Source organism: Corylus avellana, chromosome ca1, assembly GCF_901000735.1.
Source record: "Corylus avellana chromosome ca1, CavTom2PMs-1.0".
Lineage (NCBI taxonomy): Eukaryota > Viridiplantae > Streptophyta > Magnoliopsida > Fagales > Betulaceae > Corylus > Corylus avellana.
The window spans coordinates 29,523,705-29,544,285 of NC_081541.1; the positions used below are offsets into that span (position 1 = coordinate 29,523,705).

A 20,581-nucleotide genomic window follows, 5' to 3' on the forward strand; every position below is an offset into this window, starting at 1 on the left:
ATTAATTAGGACTTTGCTATCGATAAGACCCAATGTCGAACAGGGATGGGGATGCTAGTTAGGGACCAAACTGGAACAGTGATAGCAACCAAGTGTCTCTCCCGTGTAGGCAATTTAGAGCCAACGGCTGGGGAAGCTTTGGCATCTCTTTATACAATATGCTGGTGCCAAGAATTAGGGAGACGAGCTATTATCTTAGAAGGGGACGCGAAATAAGTAGTGGACGCGATAAACTCCAATGTCAACAATGAAAGCAGATTTGGTCACATTGTGGAGGACATTCGCCAATTTCTAAAGACGTTCCCTAAGTGGCGTTGTGTTTTTGTAAACCGGAAGGCAAATGCCGCAGCTCATGGATTAGCTAAGGGAGCAACAAAACTTATCATGGATAGGGATTGGAAGAGGGCAACCCAGAATTGTATCTGTGATATTATTGAGATTGAGAAAATTACTCTATCTTAAGATTAATTGATGAATGACACAAATTTTCTTCAAAAAAAAAGTATGGTATGTTTTTTTTTAAAAAAAAAAAAAAAAAAACAAAACAAAAGCAAGAGAAGATAAAAAGAAAAATAAAGAGAAAGAGAGAGAATTTGTAAACCTTTTTTTTTTTTTTAGAAAAACATAACATTTCATTCAATAATACCACGAGCATAACGCTCTTACATCACAGAGTAAAGCTCTAAAGCAACCATAGCATAAAGCTACAAGATTACCAGGTTTAGTACAAGATTCGAGAGCAATCCGCTAACCCATGACTAAAATCAAATTTAGTACTAGATCTGTGACAGACAGACTCAACCAAATGCATGGATAGCAATTATTCCTCGACCCTGAGAGCGGAAAGACTCTCATGCCGAAACTCTTCCTCCTCGACTCGAAGGCCAAGATAATGATCATATCCACAACCCAAAGGTCTGGACCAAAACTAATTAACCCGAAGGCAACATAGATCGAGTGAGAGAGGAAAGAGCCTTATTACAAGCCTAACAAAACAGGGAAATTAAACCATACAAGGAAAAACACACGCTAAAACACAAATACATCTTAAAGAAGTAACAGAATAGGAAAATAAAACAAGAAAAGAAACGGCACACTCCGATCACGCACATGCCGGGAACCGAAAACCGAAGGGGCGTTGGAAACTCATTGCAATGGGGACTAGTCGAAAGGCCCAACAGTGGACGGTGGGCGGTGAACAGGCGCAGAGAAGATTGGCAAAGCAAGACCTGAAAATAACCACAAACAAGAAAAAAGGGAAAAAACAACAAGGAACCACCAAAACAGGAAAAAAACAAGGAAAATGAGCACAAAGTGGGAAGACGGTAGCCGGAAGGAAGCCGGACCCGTGCAGGCCGGAAACCGCCGCGTAAGGGGCGTGGGAGCTCGACGCGGTGGGGACGCATGAAAGAGAACCCTAATAGCAAGCAGCGAAGCGGCAACACAAGTCGGCGACGACCACAGACAAAATCCGAATCCACAAACAGCCAAAACAAGGCCAAGGAGCCCGCTGTAGAAAATGAAGGCGGGGGAAGAAAGCGGTAGGGAAGGGGCAAAAACGAAGAAAAACAAAGGGGGAAAGGAGCGGCAAGGAAGGAGAAGAGAGGAGGCACCGGGGCTAGGGCATCAGGTAAATAACTAGCATCGGAGCGAGGAGGACGAGGGGAGGAGGGAGGCAGCCAAACGGCCAACCCTCCTCCCCTATGTGGCTGAAGGATTTCGCTTTTCTCTCTGGTGGCTAGAGAGAAAAGAGACGGCTAGGGTTCATTTCTTTGTAAACCTTTTGTTTTCTTCATTAAGATATCAATTAAATGCATTCCAAATAATATAAAGAGAAAGCAAGAGAAGATAAAAAGAAAAATAAGAAGAGAGAGAGATAGAGAATTTGTGAATCTTTTGTTTTTTTTCATTAAAACAAATAAATATATTACAAATAAAACCTATACGTTTTAATTGTCTCACATTGAGATATAAACATAAAGCAAGAGAAGATGAAAAGAGTGAATTTGAAAAACTTTTGTTTTCTTCATTTAGACAATTTAATGCATTACAAATAAAATTCCTATGTTTTAATTGTCTCGTTAAAAGGCTAACATCTAAAACGCCACATGTCGCAATTGAGATATAAACATAAAGCCTATACGTTTTAATTGTTTCACATTGAGATATAAATATAAAGCAAGAGAAGATGAAAGGAGAAAATTTGAAAAGCTTTCGTTTTCTTCATTTAGACAATTCAATGCATTACAAATAAAACTCTTATGTTTTAATTGTCTCACTAAAAGGCTAACATCTAAAACGCCATGTGTCACAATTCTAAGCAAGAAAATTTGTGAACATTTTGTTTTCTTCATTAAGATAATTAAATATATTACAAATAAAGCCTATACATTTTAATTGTTTCACATTGAGATATAAACATAAAGCAAGTGAAGATGAAAAGAGAGAATTTGAAAAGTTTTTGTTTTCTTCATTTAGACCATTCAATGCATTACAAATAAAACCCTTATGCTTTAATTGTCTCACTAAAAGGCTAACATTTAAAACGCCACGTGTCGCAATTGAGATATAAACATAAAGCCTATACGTTTTAATTGTCTCATATTGAGATATAAACATAAAGCAAGAGAAGATGAAAAGAGAAAATTTGAAAAGCTTTTGTTTTCTTCATTTAGATAATTCAATGCATTACAAATAAAACCCTTATGTTTTAATTGTCTCACTAAAAGGCTAACATTTAAAACGCCATGTGTCGCAATTCTAGGTAAGAGAATTTGTGAACCTTTTGTTTTTTTCATTAAGATAATTAAATATATTACAATAGTCTCACATTGAGATATAAACATAAAGTAAGAGAAGATGAAAAGAAAATTAGATAAAGAGAAAGAAAGAGAGAATTTGAAAACCTTTTGTTTTCTTCATTTAGACAATTCAATCCATTACAAATAAAACCCCTATGTTTTAATTGTCTCACTAAAAGGCTAACATCTAAAATGCCAGGTGTTGCAATTCTAGGTACTTTTTAATAGGACCGGTTAATGACACGTGTCGCAATTTTACGCACTCTCTAAGCCAAAACTCAACTTATATATATATATATATATATATATATATATAAATAATAGGAGTATGGTCAGAAGTGATTGCAACTTCATTTAACACTTCTACATCAGAGAATTGCTCACACCATTTAGAATTTGCAACTACCCGGTCTAGCCTCTCGTGTAAATGCTTCACCTTCTTTGCCATTGTTCCACGTGTAGAGGGGGCCTCGGGCTCCTAGATCCAGCAATTCACATTGGGTTAGAGTCTCTCTAAAGGCCGCCCTCATCTGTCCCGACCCTCTTCCAGCTCCACCAAATTTTTCCGATAAATCAGCAATTTCATTAAAGTCTCGAGCACATAACCATGTAGCTGGGTCTAAATCTGCTAAATGTTTTAGTAATCCCCAAGCCTTGCTAGCATCCGGATGCCCATATAAGCCAGTAAATTTCCATGGTGGTCCTTCTCCCCTTGGTGAATTATCCGCGTTTATATGCCGTCGGCTAAAGTTCTGGATAGTTACTCCTGCAGCAGCATCCCAAAACAAAGCAAAGCTGCCACTTCTTCCCATACTCTCCACGACAAACAGGTTTGAAAAACCCGTCTTTATTCGAACGGTCTCCATTTTATTTTTTTCAAGCTTGGTTTTCATAATAAAAATCATATTGGACTTCTTTACCTTCACCATCCTGCGAAGGTCTCTAACTGTCTCTGGGTTCCCAAACCCACGACAGTTGACAATCATTCCGGTCAGCGAGGCTGCATAACAGCGCCTGCCATCCCCAAACCAGCATTTATTTTTTCCACCATACTCTCCTGTCCATTCTCTCCTCCGCTAGAATCCCCTGCAAACTGTCCCTTCCCCCGTTTTCCATCCCTCTCTTTCCACACTTTTCCTTCATCTACAGTAGGCTTACGTTTCCCCATGGATGCTGGGGTTGCAGTTTCAGTAGGAGACAGATGAGCCGCTCGGGCTCTTCGTTTCCACGAGAGAGCTGAGTTGTTCGTTCCTTTTCCACCTGGGCTTCTTGATTTTTTGGCTTTTTTCCACATGGGTTACCTCCACGTCAGTTTCACCTTTTCCATTATTTTCAAAAAAGCCACCTGTCTTCTCCTTATGCCCAGACTCTGCCGCTGGGTTCTTCATCGCGATCTTTCCTTGAGGAGGGGTAGCATTGCCTTTAATTGCCAGATTTTCCAGCCATAAAAAACACCTATCCCCCATATTAAATACCCCAGTTGCCCTTTCAGCAGTATAGTTGACGATAGACTTGTCCACACCCAAATTTTCCATACACTCCTTTCCATTATTGTCACCATTAAAGACCCTTGACTTAGAATGTATTGGAATCTCCTTTACATTTAATTGCTCTCCACGATTTATGGACACATTTTCAGCATTCTCACATCTTCCCTCTCTCTTATTAAATTCCGTATTTTCTCGAAAGAAAAATCACATCTTGATAAATTAATAGGCCCATGATTCACGCCAATTTCAGTTTCAGTATGCATACCTTCTTCGCGTGAATGTTTCTGACTCCTCTCCTCGCTTACCATATGTTTTCCTGATTTTTTTGCTATCCCACCATTAACTGCTTTTTTTTTTTACCGATATTTAAATAATTTTATATACTATTAAATTTAAAATAAAATGACACAATTTTGAGATTCTCTAATTTTAAGCAATTGAGATAATCTCACGAATCCCGCGATTCAAGCGCCGTGTCGTTTGGAAGTTTGGAACAATATCTTCCATACATGGGAATCCGCGAATCTACCATGGGGAAATCTTATCGGCGCAACACCCATCCCGACCACTCCAGTTCCAGCTCGAATAACCAGCAGCTTGTTGCCCAACACTTCTCCAACGGTGAGAACCCCACCAAGGAAGAAGCCATCGTTAGCCGTGGCGTTGACAACCAAGCTTATTATGTGTTGGGCCATAAGACTGCTAATGTTCATGATCTTTACGAGTTTGGTCATGAATTACGACGGGAAGGATTAGCAACTACTTGTTTATGCATCGAGATTGCCACGGGGATTGAGTATGCCTGCAAGTCAATCTCAAAAGGGAAGTTGACTTCTGAGGTGGGTGTGGAGGATCTCAGGAGGGAGATTCAGATAATGCACCATTTGGCGGGCCACAAGAATATTGTGACCATCATGGGTGCTTATGAGGATCCCTTGGATGTGCATATTGTGATGGAGCTTTGTAGTGGTGGTGACTTGTTTGACGAGATCATCAGGAGGGGGCATTACGCGGAGAGGAAGGCTGCTGAATTGGGAAAGATCATTGTAGAGGTTGTTGATACTTGCCACTCGCTTGGGGTTATGCTTAGGAATCTAAAGCCTGAGAGCTTCTTGTTGCTTGACAAATATGATGATTCCTCTCTCAAAGCCTTTGATTTTGGGTGCTCTGTTTTCTTCAAACCAGGTGACTTAACAAGATACTTATTTGTCAATTTCTGAAGTTATTGCTGCTGCTTCCTGCTTGTAGGCAATTTTATTGACGCTAACACTTCATTTGTAGGCCAAGTTTTCACGGATATGGGCCATATGCTTCCAAGCGCATGCTACATGGCTCCAAGCGCATACTACATGGCTCCCGAGGTACTCCATGGGCATTATGGACCAGAAGCAGACATATGGTCAGCAGGGGTCATACTGTATATATTGCTAAGTGGTGTGCCGCCATTTTGGGCAGGTATGTGTGATTTGGTAGATTACCCCAAAGAGTGAAAATTTCATTGTGTGTGTGTTTAGTGAAGGCTTTATCTTTTTGTAATTCAGAAACACAGCAGGGAATATTTGATGCGGTGTTGATGGGAGATATTGACTTCGAATCAAACCCATGGCCTAGTATATCTGTCAGTGCAAAGGACCTAATCCGGAAAATGTTATGTTCTCAACCTTCAGAACGTTTGACTGCTCATGAAGTTTTATGTATGTTTAACCTTTCTGTCATTTTCTTCTTGATCTTGCCCTATTATTTGGAGAATCTAATGTAGACTGAATGCATTAAACTGATATTTTTTCCTTTGTTGATGTGTTCTTCCATGTTGCTATAATAGCCTGCATGACTACTAGGCATTACCATCATTTTGTTAAAAATGTATAAGCTGCTGAGGCACTACGTTTTGGGTGTTTTCCAGTGTTATGCGAACTTTAGACCTTGTAAAGTAGATTTGCGGGTTGATCTACCATGCAATCAATGTTTAAGGACTTACAAATGCAACCTTAGTCTGTTTGAATGAACTGTACAATATATGTGATTTATTGTTTTTATTTACATCTTACTGCTTTTGAGTAGGTATTTGTAATATGTTTCTTTCATCAGAGTTTTCCTAGTTTTGAAAGACTAGAATAATGTAGTTAGCTACCTGGTTGCATTTACTTGTTATCTGAACTAATTTCATGATGAAATTAAGATTTATCTCTCTTAAGCGTTTGTTTAGGCCATCCTTGGATATGTCAAGATGGAGTTGCTCCTGATAGAGCACCAGTTCCGGTTATACTTTCTCGGATAAAACGGTTCTTTGAAATGAAGAAGTTAAAGAAGATGGCTTTACGGGTAAGTACAGGTGCATGACTCTGAAATAAAAAGATAAATAAGGACAAAACACACACACACACCGAGTGTGCTAGCTCTGTGTGTATGCTTTTAGATACAGCATTGCATTCTGTATCAATTTAGCTGTTTATATGAAAAGCATACTGACGTTTGACGTTGAGTTTTTCCATGCTCCTTTTAAATACCAAATCTAGTATTCATATTGACAGAATTGTTTTGTCTCTGTTTTGTGCTATCAGGTAATAGCTGAAAGCCTTCCTGAGGAGGAGCTTGCCGGTTTGAGAGAAATTTTTAAGGCGATGGATACCGATAACAGTGGTGAAATTACATTTGATAAACTGAAAACTGGTTTGCGAAGATATGGCTCTATCTTGAGGAATTCAGAAATACTTCATCTCATGGAAGCCGTAAGAAGTTTGTTTCATAGCTAATACTTGTGTGATCTGTTTATTGCCTTTGTTTTGTATTTCATCATCATCTAATTCTTTTTGTTCATTTTCTTTGTCTTCTTCATCATCATCATCTTCTTTTTCTTCTTCTTGATTCAATAGTTCTGTTTTTGTTTCAATTAGTTGACCTATGTCCATGACTTGAATGTATCTATGCTATCGTTTCATTTGTGTTCTGATATATTGCATGTCTGCGGCTGAATTTAGGATATTGGAATCCACATCAATTCTATGTTTCAGATAATCAATTCGTAGTTTATATTGACAATTAAGTTGGTGATGTCATGTTAGATGAGGGACTTGGAAAATCATTCTTTGGTTAAAAGTTGATCCTGAAAATCACATTCCTTTAATGGTATGCACTTGTGATTGTAGCACTAGAGCTGAGGTATCTTATTTGTCACGTTCTTCTTTAATATTAGTTGGGGTTTTCTGAAGGTGGAGACTTGTGCAAAGTATGTAACACTTTTGATGAACGTTGACTCCCTCAATTTCTGCATAACATACTTGATGCTCGTTTTGATTGGGAATTCGCATGGTCAGAATTCAGAAATCAATAATGTTTGTATTGTCTGAAAGTTTATTGGGAAATTCAAGGAGTTATGATGTCTCTTCCTTTATCATAACAGCAAATCGGTGGACATTAGACAGAAACATTAAATTGTAATATGTGGTTGATATTGCTGTATTGGATTATTGTGCTCATAATGTTGTTTTGTGGGTTTCTTATATTCTGTTTATGTGAGTTATTTTAGCTGTGTAGGTTGATGTCGACGACAGTGGGACTATCAACTACGGGAAATTTATAGCTGCAACAATTCCTCTTAACAAACTAGAACGCAGGGAACTTCTTCTTGCAGCATTTCAATACTTTGACAAGGATGGAAATGGTTACATTACAATTGATGATCTCCAGCAAGCTTGTGAAGAACATAACATGAGTGGTATTTCTCTTGAAGATATTGAAGATACAATCAGAAATGTTGATCAAGATAATGTAAGTCATCTGAATTTGTACTCTTTAAACAGAGAACCTTATGTCAACAAACTTTTATGCACTCCAATATAATTTTAAACCTGAACAAATACGATTTGAATGGCTTGTCAAAGCTTAATATGTATTTCCTTTTTTAAATCAATTTGAGCTCTTAGTTTGTTGACCAATCTCAGATGTTCTTTTGTATATTTGTTGTTTTAGGACGGAAGGATCGATTATCGTGAATTTGTTGCTTTAATGGAAAAGGGCAATGGTAGAATTGGAAGGCAAATACAACACAATCTGAATTTGAGCAAAGGTTCAATCTGAGGGTCCTGGTTGCTCACAGCAGAGATGAATTACACGTCTTACGGTTAATATCCTTCAATAATGATTTTATTCAAACTCTGAACACAATTAGGGCACAAAAGCTTTCTTTATTAACATCCAAAAGACCTCTTTATTTTTATGATTATCAAGCTGTAGCTTCTAAACTTGCAGTCCTGTATACTGACTTGGCACATCGGCTTGCTGTGCAGCAAAGCCAGAAGAAAATTAGTGATGAAGCTTTGAGAAACAATTTTTATTTTTTATTTTTAATGAATATTGAGAAACAATTTCAATTCTTTGGTTTGAAAACCTTATCTTGTGTTACTGAAGATTTGGGTCCTAGAGGTTCTGTGCTTGAGAATTTACTGTGTAATGTATTCATCATGCTGTATGACTGAAGAAAATATGTGTATATTATGTATAAGCTTTATAGACTTCCAAGAGCAAAGTTTTACAGCTTTTCAAGTTGCTAAATTATTCATTGCTGTTTTCATTTGGAGGTTCCCTTTTATATGTGAAAGAAAAAGGATAATGTCTCTTTGCTTTGATTAATTGATTCTGTAACACATCTCCATTTTGTTCATAATTTCTGAATGATTTTATGGAAATGGTAATCTGGATTGTAGAAATGAAATGAGGAATGAAGAACTTGGTTGAATGAAATGAAATCTGAAAATTGACTGATTGAATGTAAAACAAATGGGCTGTCCTTACATTTATGGAAAATGTAAGGACAAAATGGAAAACAAATGGGCTGTCCTAATTTCTGAACAAATGGTTGGGCTCAGCTTCCAACCATTTTAACAGCCAAGCTAGCAAGCCAGGCTAGCAAGCCAGGCTAGCTAGCTTACAACTCTGACAACTAAAATGGGCCTCACTATTACTAGAAGGGGCTTAACTATTCAACACTAAAGTAATTATGAAAAATGGACTACAATTATTTATCCTAATTACCCATATTAGACGAAAAAAAAAAAACATATTAGACCTTTGACAATTGACATGTATATGATGTTTGTGAGCCTACTGTTATCTATCCAAATAAGCCTCTCAATTTGCCCAAACCCAAATAATAATAATAATAATAATAATGTTATTTTGTAGACTGTTATATAACTGTTATATAATTGAGATAACATGTCAGTGAAAATCAAATTTTGAATAAGTAAAGGCATTGCAAAAAGAAAAATTAATGATTAATTTTGACTGTTACTCATTTCAATTGAATAAAAATTGTACAGCAGATTACAAAATAATATACATATATAGAGAGAGAATTCCCTCTTTCCTTGTTAACTACGGATAACTTATCCAGCAACAACCAACCAACTTGACACTTAGAGTCTGTTTGAAATTGCATTTGAGAAATAAAGTTTTCAAGTCAAAAAGAGCTTTTGGACAAAAGCTTCATTTTTAAGTTTTTGCCAAAAGTGTGTTTTGGCCATTTTTAGGTTTTTTGGATCCTTAAAAGTCCTTTTAATTTTTTTATCAAACGAATACTTTTTTTTTTCAAACGGACTTTTTGAATGTTAAAAGCACTTTTAAGCCCCTCAAACGCAATCTTAAACAGGCCCTTAAAGCTTATTTGAGATTGTGTTTGAGGAATAGAGTTTTTAAGTCAAAAAGCATTTTTAGGCAAAAGCTTCATTTTTAAGCTTTAGCCAAAAATGCGTTTTGGTCTTTTTTAGGCTTTTTGGATCCTTAAAAGCGCTTGTAATTTCTTTACCAAACGAATACTTTTTTCTTCAAACGGACTTTTTAAGTATTAAAAAAACTTTTAGGCTCCTCAAATGCAATCTCAAATAGGCCTTATCTTCGTGTATATATATACGTAAAGCATGATACCCAATCTCTCTCTCTCTCTCTCAATCGGCAAATAATGGCAAAATCAGCGTTAACGTGCAAAGCTAGAAGAACCCAGAAAGGGTTTGGTTTCTTAGAGTCGGAGATGGACGTGGCTCGGCAGCTAATACAACTCAGTGGAGAGTCATTCGATGACCACCACGACGATCGAACGATAACAACGATAACAGTTGTGCGACTCCTTACAAAAACCTTGAGTTTATCACATGAGTATATGTTTTCTTAATAGCATGTGATTCTTAATGATTTAAAAGGACCTTATAGTAAATTTCTTACAAATTGAATTGTCACATGAATTTGTAAATTACCTTCTAGTAAAAGTTGTGCTACCTAAAGCATTTTTCATTGTAAAATTGATACCATGTACACGAGTAATGCTACAAGCCCATCTTTTGTCCCTCCAAGAATGATGTGGCTCTTTAAATCACCATTGGACTTATGATTGTTCATTATTAGATTTTGATCAAATGATAATTTTAAGAGCCACATCATTCTGGAAAGAATACAAGAGGGACTTCCAGAATTACTCTCTTATATACCGTGATTTTGATTGTAAAATTATATTTCATGTCTATTGATAGTTGAACATTCATTATACTATAAACTGGCAAACTGCCTTATTTATTCTCCAAATATTATGATTTTATATGGTGTTAAATTACCATTTGTCCTAAAAACTTAAGCTGATAAAAAAAAATGTAAATTTAATTACTTCATCATTATTTTAACACTTCTCCTCACGTATGGGCCCAAACTCCATTTTAATAGGTGAGGCCTAACACGTAAAATATTTAATTTAAATGGGAGTGAATTGAAAGAGTCAAAGTTCGATTTCAGGACCTTTGGCTCTGATACCATGTTAAATTACCAGTTATTCCAAAAGCTTAATAGTTGACAAACTTAAGCTTTTGGGATAACTGGTAATTTAACACAGTATCAGAGTCAAAGGTCTTGAGATCGAACCTTGACTCTATCAAGTCACCCCCCCCATTTGAATTAAATATTCCACGTGTTGGGCCTCACCTATTAAAAATAAGTTTGAACCCACACGTAAAGGGGGTGTTAAAGTAATAATTAAGTAATTAAATTTACTTCTTCCTGTCAACTTAAGATTTTGGAATAACTGGTAATTTAACATGGTATATAAGAGCCACGTTTCTGTTTCTGTGGCTTTCAATAAAAGTCTTACCACATTTCTATGGTGTTTTCTAGCATTATCGTATGACGATCTCCCAATTTTGTTGTGATCCACGACTCTATTCATTGGCAAATCTTGCCACAATGAGGTTTGGCTCTTCACAGGATTTTTAATGGCTAGTTTCCGTTCTCCGGCCTCATTGTGAGTGTTGGCTTGGCCCTTAACCGGATTCTTTTAGCGGCTTGTCTTCGTTCTCCGGTATTTCTCTGGCCGTCACTTAAGACGATAGATCAACTCCTCCTAGTCCAAATCCAAAGAGATCTCAGCTGTCTAGGCTTCCATGCGCCTCTAGAACATTATGTTCGAGAGTCACACACCTCCAATGGTGTTCCACACGCTTCCACGTGCCGGCAACACGTCCCACGCAGGTCCACGCGCCGGCCACCTTCTGGCACGTGTGATCCAAGCGCCTCACGTGCACCAAACCCTAGTTAGGGTTTGGCGCATGTGGTGCATGTGTGGCGAATGGCCGCATCATTTGGCGCGTGCACCACACACGCCAGACTCTTCTCCTCCTTCCCTGTTGCCACGTGTCCTTTAGATTTGCTGTCATGTCAGCCCTAGCCTCTGCCACATGTCATATCCGAATATATATCATACTCATCTGGATCCAATATTTTTGACCCGATCCTACGGGTTAGAACCGAATCATCTCTTACGGGCCAGACCGACCCATTCAACGGTCCACAGGTTTCGGCCATTTTGGCCCATGTAGCCAGCCAATTTGTCAACTCGGTTTCGAACGGCCTCAACCCGATCCAACGGGTTTCAAATTCGGTTCGGCCCACTTGGTTTCTCAACCCAAACCGGATCCATCCAAGTCACCAAACCCGATCTAATACCAGTTTATAACCGGGTCATCGGGTTCAAATGAATCTATCCAAGCAGTCCAAATTAGTCAACCCAATTCAACGGGTTAGACTTGATTCATATCATTTCGGGTCAGACCATATTCAATGGTCCATTGGTTTTGGCATATTTTGGCCCAATCAAACCGGCTCAATCTACCCTATCCAATAAGGCTCCAATTCAAGACCCAACTCCATCAAGTTGGCCCAAGTCCACCAGTAGCCAGCCATCAGCCTACTGCCGCTGCCACCGTCCTTTGCCTCCGGCCACCACTTCAGTGAATTTTCTAGTGACCAAACAAAAAAAAAAAAATCATAATTTCCCTTTCTTTTTCCCAAACTCAAGCTCAAACTCAGGCTTGCACCTTGAGTTTGAGGAGGGGTGTTAGAATATTTTATATTATTTTCTAGGTTTATTCCATACCTTAATTAGTTTAAGGTTTTTTGCTTATCACTCTTAGCCTCTCTATATATAGAGGCCAAAGTAATCATCATAATATAGAAAAGAATAATACAATGTAGTCCATTGTTAGCTTCCGCTCTCTCTTCTCTCTCTTTCTTCCGCTCTCCACAATATATTTAACATATATATTTGAGCAGAGAATTAGGCAGAGGTTGCTGTGGCTCTGTCTCACTTTGCCTTCGGCCACAACAAATGTCTCAAGTCAATTGCTGCTGCATATTGGAAACCTCTGCCTAATTCTCTGCTCAACTATTTACCTTCTTTTGCTCATATAAGCAGCAGCAGTAGTGGATATGGTAACTCAAACCAGTACAAGCCGCACGCAAATATTGTTTCATCCCAGATTGGTTCTTTGTTGAGAGTCAGCAATGACAATCCATCAGTGGTTCGAGATGGAAGGGTCTCCACCAGCAGCCTTCTTGCGAACTCAGGCATTAAGCATGGTTCTCTTTTGTCTGATGATTCATCTCTACATTCTGATTCTGGAATATTGAATGATGGTGTCAGCAATGGGGTTGTTAACCATTCAAGGTCAAAACCATTGGACAATGTTATGTATTCACAATACGTGTTGGCTATGTGTACATTAGCCAAGGATCCATCTCCACGCATAGCGAGTCTTGGTCGACGGGTGCTGTCCATTATAGGGATTGAGCAAGTAGTGGCAAAACCTTTGAAGTCCAGTAGTGGTGTTCAATTTGGTGAACCAACAATAGCATCTCCACCTCCTCTTGTTGGATTAGCTCGATCATCTTCATGGTTTGAGATGAATGCTAGTCATTTGCCTTTAACCTTTCAAACTTCTTCTGTCAGCCCTCTTCGACATAATTATTTAGTAGGAATGGGAATTCAAAGAGTTTATTCTTTGGAGTTCAGGCCTCATGTGTTGAATTCTCTAGAAACAGGACTAGCTGACCCACTTCGTGGTGCCGGGGGATCATCTGGGGCTTCAGAACCCAGTCTGCTTCCACAATCAACAATCTACAATTGGAGTTGTGGCTACTTCTCCAAGCCACTTCTTATTGTATCAGATGATAGTGAAGAAACACAGGCTAGAAGAGAGGAGAGGGAGAAATTTGCGTTGGAGCACATAGCAAAATGCTAGCACTCATCTATTAGCAAGCTTAATAATCCAATTGTTAGCTAGGATATGAGGTCGAAACTGGTTCCAAAACAATACTGCTCCAACCTTTCTCCCCTATTGTTATTGCTGCAGATGAGAGTGAACAGATCAGGGTATGGAATTATAAGGATGCTACCCTGCTCAACAGTTTTGATAATCATGATTTTCCTGAAAAAGGAATTAGTAAGCTCTGCCTTGTAAATGAGCTTGATGACAGCTTACTTCTTGCTGCTTCATCTCATGGAAATATCCGAATTTGGAAAGATTATAATCTGAAGAATAACCAAAAGCGTGTAACTGCATTCTCTTCAATTCAAGGCCATAAACCTAGTGTGCGAAGTAGGAATGCTATTGTGGGTTGGGAACAACAGTCCGGATATCTATATGCTTCTGGTGAGATATCATCTATTATGTTATAGGATAACTGGTAATTTAACATGCTATCAAAGTCAAAGGTCCTGAGATCGAACATTGACTCCGTCAATTTATCCCCATTTAAATTAAATATTCCATTATATATATATATATATATATATATATATATATTTCAACATGGTATCACAACCACTTTCTTGTGGCCTTCAACGTCCTTGACGTTTCCTATTGTTCTACTACATCCAAGTGCCAAGGTCCTCCATGCGTCACCACTAGTTATCTCGCGCCGCCTCCGGCCACCATGCGCCTCCCACACCTTCTACCCATTTAGCCATGTGCCTCCAAGTTCATCCAAACACCTCGATGTTCCCATCATTCAACAAATCAGACGCAACAAATTTCAGAGCCGCCTAGATCAACCAAAATGGACATTGCACATGCTCCCACGCACCACCTGTCGCTATGCGCGTAGGATTCACGCGCCTCCACTGCCTCTGCCGGATAAGTCTATTCCGTTATAGCTATTCTCCTATTCTAGTTTTGGTGTAGAAATGCTAGCTATTTAGCAGTTTGGTTTAGGATAGTCCTTATTTAAGTTTTTTTTGTAAAAAAAATAAAAATAAATAAATAAATAAAGAACCGGTCTAAGTGGACCACATCATGTGTGCCACGCTCCGGTCAGGTTCAGTGCGCCAATCTAATAACCGCCCAAGTATGCTCTTTTTTTTTCTTTTTTTTTAGCCCAAGTCGTCCCTTTTTAAGTTTTGGCCATAGTCAGCCATTTTGAAGTTTAGCTCATTGTCAGCCCGAGCCTCTCGTTGGCCTCTTTTTAAAGTTTGGCTCATTGTCAGCATAGACCCGTTGTCTGCCCCTTCTAGAGTTTGGACCGTTGTCGGCCCTTTTTAATCTACATTCACCAGCCACCACCTGCCGCCGTCACTGGCCGCCCACCAGCCGCTGTCTCCTCCGGTAAGCATCACCTTCAACGGCTTGTTCCCGGCCTCCGCCACCGCTGTCATCATTGTTTTTTATTTCAAACTCAAGGTTACAGAATCTTCCACCTTGAATTTGAGGGGGATGTTAGAGTATACAGTATATATTTTCCATATATTCCATAATTATGTTAATATCAAATATTCTCTATTTATGGGCTGATTGTAATCAAATATTGGGGTTATAATCAAATCATACTATAATTGTATTTAGACATTACCCAATAAATAGGGACCTTTTGTATTGTAGATAAAAAAAAAAAAAAAAAAAAGTTAATGAGCACAGTATAGCCCTTAGAGGTATTATGAGTGGTGGGTGTAGGTGTCTAACACCGAACCACCCGTAAATTCTTTGTGTTTATTTTTTTTATATTGCTCCCACTTATTTTCGCATCATCATTATGTCAAACAATATTCCACTTCTAGCAAAGGGAGTCAAACTTAAATTAATGTTGTCGTTCAGCTTAAGAGCTTTGGTGATTTAATGGATTGAACATTGATTCAATCAATTCACCCCTCCCCATTTAAATTAAATATTCCACGTGTTGGGCCTCAATTATTAAAAGGGAGTTTGAGCCCACACATGAGGAGAGTGTTAAAGTAATGATTATGTGACTAAATTTACCTCTTCCTATAAGCTTAAGCTTTTAGGATAACTGGTAATTTAACATGGTATTAGAGCCACTTTCTTGTGGCCTTCAATAAACATCATTACGTTTATGGGTGTTCTCTCCAACATTAATCTCATTGTTCTGCTACATCCAACTGTCAAACTCCTCCACGCGCCGCCATTGGCCACCAAGTGCCACCCACAATTTCTGCCTGTCAACCACGCCATCCACCAAATATTCCACCGCTTGCTCCAAATCGGATAGAATCTACCAAAACTGGAACTTCACGCACCTCAACACCCCACCAAAGTTTTCTGCCCATTCAACCACACGCCAGCACGCTCAGCCAATCACGCCCATGACCACGCCATCCGATAGCTCTGCTACAAATTGGTCTAGATCTGCTGTGAAATCCATTGTACATCCATTCACGCACCCTCACACGCTACCTGAAATTTCTGCAATAAAACCATGTGTTCCACGCGCCACACCAGCATCCCACACGCCGTCTCAGTCGTTGTTTATAGAAGAGGATCCAAGATCCTGGACCAGAAGCAACCGATCTGCCTATCCATGCCGAGAACCTACCATCTATACCGCTTGCCCGTTCATCCATGCATAACCGCTGCCGTCCGTCACTTACAGAGAAAGCCACTGCCGGCCTTTGTCCCTTCCACGAACCGATCGAGTCCCTCTGGTCTCCTTCCACTGTTGCCAGCCACTCCAAGAGCAGCCGTGGCACTGCCAGCTATCCACGGTTCACCACCACAAATCTCCCTGTCCACAGCTGTCCAAGTAGCCGCCAAGAGTTAGATCTCAGAAACCAAGCCTCCACCGCCATCTACTGGTCACATCAGCCGCACTGTGCAGATCATCTCCAAATTCCGGCCACTTCCTTCCCCACCATGTACAATGTTTGGAGTTATTTACTACCAGCCACACAAGCTTGCACTCACGCCGGGTGTTTGTTTTGCATGCCACACTGAATCACAATTCTAGGATCCACCTACAGACGAATCACACCAAATCCCAGCCCACGGCTTCACATGTGTTTAGTTACACTGGATCGCATTGTGACTCCATGGTTTTTCTCTTGCGTGCGTCACACAGGATTTCTGCTTGTGCAGTGCACTTAACTTTCCCATACATTCGCTCGCCCACACCAGATTAGTTAAGCTTACAAGTCTTATACTGCTCTCGCCAGCACTGGATCAAATCTCCAAAAAAAAAAAAAAAGGGTCCAAGTGACCACATCACATGCACCTCGCTACTGTCAAGTTCGGTGCGCCGATCTAATAACCGCCCAAGTGGGCTCATTTTCTTTTTATTTTTGGCCCGTCGTTTTATTTTGGCCCGGCGTCAATCCCTTTTGAAGTTTGGCTCATTGTCAGCCCTGACCTGTTGTTGGCCCCTTTCGGAGTTTGGCCCATTGTCGGCCCTTTTGAATATGCATTCACCAGCCACCTGCTGCCGTCCACTAGCCTCTATCTCCTCCATCAGTCGCCACCATCTATGGCTTGTTCCCGGCCTCTGCCACCGCCATCATCATTGTTTCAGATTTCAAACTCAAGGTTCTAAAATATTCCACATTGAGTTTGAGAGAATGTTAGAATATACGAAAAATATTATAATATATTTTCCGTATATTCCATAATTACGTTGATATCAAATATTCTCTATTTATGGGCTGATTGTAATCAAATATTGGGATTGTAATCAAATCAAAGAGCTTTGATTACTATATTTGTATTGTAGACAAAAAAAGTTAATGAGTATAATGTAGTCCTTAGGGGTATTCTATATTGCTTCCCCTATAATTTTTGCATCCTCATTATTTCAACTAGTGATTTAAGATGGAATCAGAGCCATTTTCTATGGCCTACAATAAACATCTTTGACGTTTTCTGGTGCTCCCTCCAGCGAACTCCCTTTTCTAGCCATCCGCGCACTGCCAAGTAGCCATCCGCTCAAAATCTCTTCCACGCCTTCATCGCAGCCTCATTTGGGAAAATTAAACTCAGATTCATACTTGCGAGGCACAGATCTATAGATCTGTGGAAGATCCGCCGCCATCGGCCCACCAACGCACTGCCACGTGCTTCTGCCAATTTTTGCCCACGCCTCCACACGCCGCCGCTGCCCTTACCGGAGCTACACGCTCCTCTTTAGACAACAAATCAAATGCCTCCGAGTCTAGGTCCGAAGAGATCTCAATCGTCCATACTTCCACACACCCTCATGCGCCTCCAATGGTGTCCATGCGCTGGGAGGGTCTCACCATGCGCCGGCTGCACCTCCCACGCGTGTCCACGCACCGGCCATCTCCTGGCGCGTCTAATGCGCGCACCTCACGCACCAGAAAACCCTAGCTAGGGTTGGCGCGTGTGGTGCACGCGCGGCGTGACCGCGGCGTCTGACGCGTGCACCACACACACCAAACTCTTCTCCTCCTTCCCTATTGCCACGTGTTCTCCAAAGATGCCGCCACGTCAGCCCTAGCCCCTACCACATGTCAAATCCAAAAAAAAAAAAAAAAATCAAACTCATAGAATATTTAATTTACCTCTTCCATCCAAGGTATCTCCAACCCGATCCAAAACCGGTTCTAACCAGGTCATCGAGTTCTAAATTGGTCCAACCGAGTCAATTTCGGATCCATCCAAGGCATCTCCAACCCGATCCAAAACCGGTTTCTAACCGGGTCATCGGGTTTAGAACCCCCTGTTAATAGATAAGGCCCAACACATAGAATATTTAATTTAAATGGGGGTGAATTGACGAAGTCAAAGTTCGATTTCAGAACCTTTGGCTCTGATACCATGTTAAATTACTAGTTATCTTAAAAGCATTGTTGGGGAGAGAAACACCAAAGGGGAGTCAAACAAGAGTAAATTAATATATATATTAGGACACCACTTCTAGCCCAAAAGTTTAAGTTAATGGGCTTGGGTCCACTTAGGTATACTAACCAAAACCGGTTCTAACCGGGTCATTGGGTTCTAAACCAGTCCAACCGGGTCAATTTTGGATTCATCCAAGGCATCTCCACCCCGATCCAAAACCGGTTTCGAACCGGGTCATCGGGTTCTAAACCGGTCCAACCGGGTCAATTCCTACAACATGAACCAAAGAGTCAACCCAGTTCACTGGGTTAGACCCGGGTCATATCATTTTCTAGTCGGACTATATTCAATAGTCCATAGGTTTTGGCCTGTTTTGGCCCAATCAAACCGGCACAATCTAATCTAGCCTATAAGGCTCTCATCTAAGTTCAAGCCCAACGTTTTGGGCCCAGCTGCCGCCGCCGCCGCCCTCCGTCAACCACCACCAACCGCCCAACTCCGGTCACCTCTCCAGCGACTTTTCCGATGGACTCAAAAAAAAAAAAAACATTTTTGTTTCCCTTTCTTTTCCCCTTGCACCTTAAGTTTGAGTGAGGATGTTAGAATATTTTATATTATTCTATTATGTTGCCTTATATATTCTAGGGTTTAATCTAGGGTTTCTTGTTTATCACTCATAGCCCCTTTATATATAGAGGCCTCTGTAATAATCTATCAATATCATATTATTGTCAATATAAAAGAGATGTACTCCTATATGCTTCCGCTCTCTTTCTTCCGTTCTCCATAATATATTCAACAAAATATTTAACATGTGGTATTAAAGCCTCATTAAGACTCATGTAGTTTTTTTTTTTTTTTTAGGGTTAAATGAATACTTGATACATATACTTACAAGTTTATAAATTTGATACCTCCATCCATTTGTCATTTAAAAATTTAATGAATTTTTGCCACGTGTTTAGAAAGGTATTTGAGGCCAATAAAATACTGTTGTGTACAAAATGTCACCTCACCTTGACTCCTAATAAAAAAAACTTAAGAAAACAAAAACTAATACTTAAAAAAAATAAAAAAAATAAAAAATAAAATAAAAAAGGGTGAGAGAGGGGAGAGAGCTCTCCACCACCTAGGCTGCCGGTGGGGTGGGAAAGGGAGAGGGTCCAACCACCTTGTGGGAGTTTCTAGGGGCTTCCAGCCACCCTCAAAAAGGCCTTCACGGGTGGCTGGACCCACCACTCCATGGGTGAAGACCCCTTCCTTTTTCACCACTTTCGTTTTTATTTTTTATGTTTTGCTTTTATTTTTATAACCTCTTTTATTAGATTTTTTTTTTTACAACATTTTATTAGTTTTGGATGACTTTTTATGCACATGGCAAAATTTTATTAAGTTTCTAAATAGTAGTACGTAAACGAAAATATCAATGTACAATATTTTTTTTCAAACTTGACAAGTACATGTTTTAATTTTGTCACTTTTTAAAACCCGAAGTACTTTTCTCATAAAGAGCAAACCACATGTATCAATTATGCACTTTAACCCTAATTCTTTTAACAATGAAGTCCACTACATCTTCAGCTCCATCACACCACCTCCACATCTTCAACCCCCCAGTTTCTTCTTTCTCTTTTGCACCCGCCATTATCAATTTGAGATTGCATAATCCCAGGTTCTTTTGCTGTCCCTACCTTGGACGAACCCACTCTGTTCGTGTCCTGTTTCAGAAAGAGAGCTCTACAAAAAGCCAATCATTACTGCTGCAAAATAATGGCATCATTTATTACTACCTTTCGGATGATGTTTTTTATTTTTTTGTTTGAAAATACATTACTATGTATCATAAAGATAATAGTAGTTTCAAGTGTTTTTGACCGTTGTGTTTTTGGTTTATTTG

The 20,581-nt window shown here is 39.5% G+C and overlaps 2 protein-coding genes and 1 pseudogene across 3 annotated transcripts in view; 2 read left to right on the top strand and 1 right to left on the bottom strand.

Annotated features, from left to right (window-relative positions):
• Positions 1–20,581, bottom strand: part of LOC132167697 (calcium-dependent protein kinase 26) — a 92,112-nt gene that overhangs the window by 63,362 nt on the left and 8,169 nt on the right. The window lies entirely within an intron of this gene.
• Positions 3,319–8,664, top strand: LOC132183329 (calcium-dependent protein kinase 26-like). 2 transcript variants are annotated; one of them, XM_059596751.1, is made up of 8 exons: positions 3,319–3,631; positions 4,726–5,476; positions 5,573–5,746; positions 5,833–5,985; positions 6,498–6,613; positions 6,853–7,020; positions 7,826–8,059; positions 8,261–8,664. In XM_059596751.1, the coding sequence occupies exons 2-8, from the start codon at positions 4,801–4,803 to the stop codon at positions 8,366–8,368; spliced, it is 1,629 nt and encodes a 542-aa protein (XP_059452734.1). In that variant the 5' UTR covers positions 3,319–3,631; positions 4,726–4,800; the 3' UTR covers positions 8,369–8,664. The 2 variants fall into 2 exon arrangements, with proteins under 2 accessions (XP_059452734.1, XP_059452726.1); XM_059596743.1 differs by lacking the exon at positions 3,319–3,631 and having other exon boundaries at positions 3,731–5,476.
• On the top strand, positions 10,248–18,675 carry LOC132169388 (regulatory-associated protein of TOR 1-like; annotated as a pseudogene).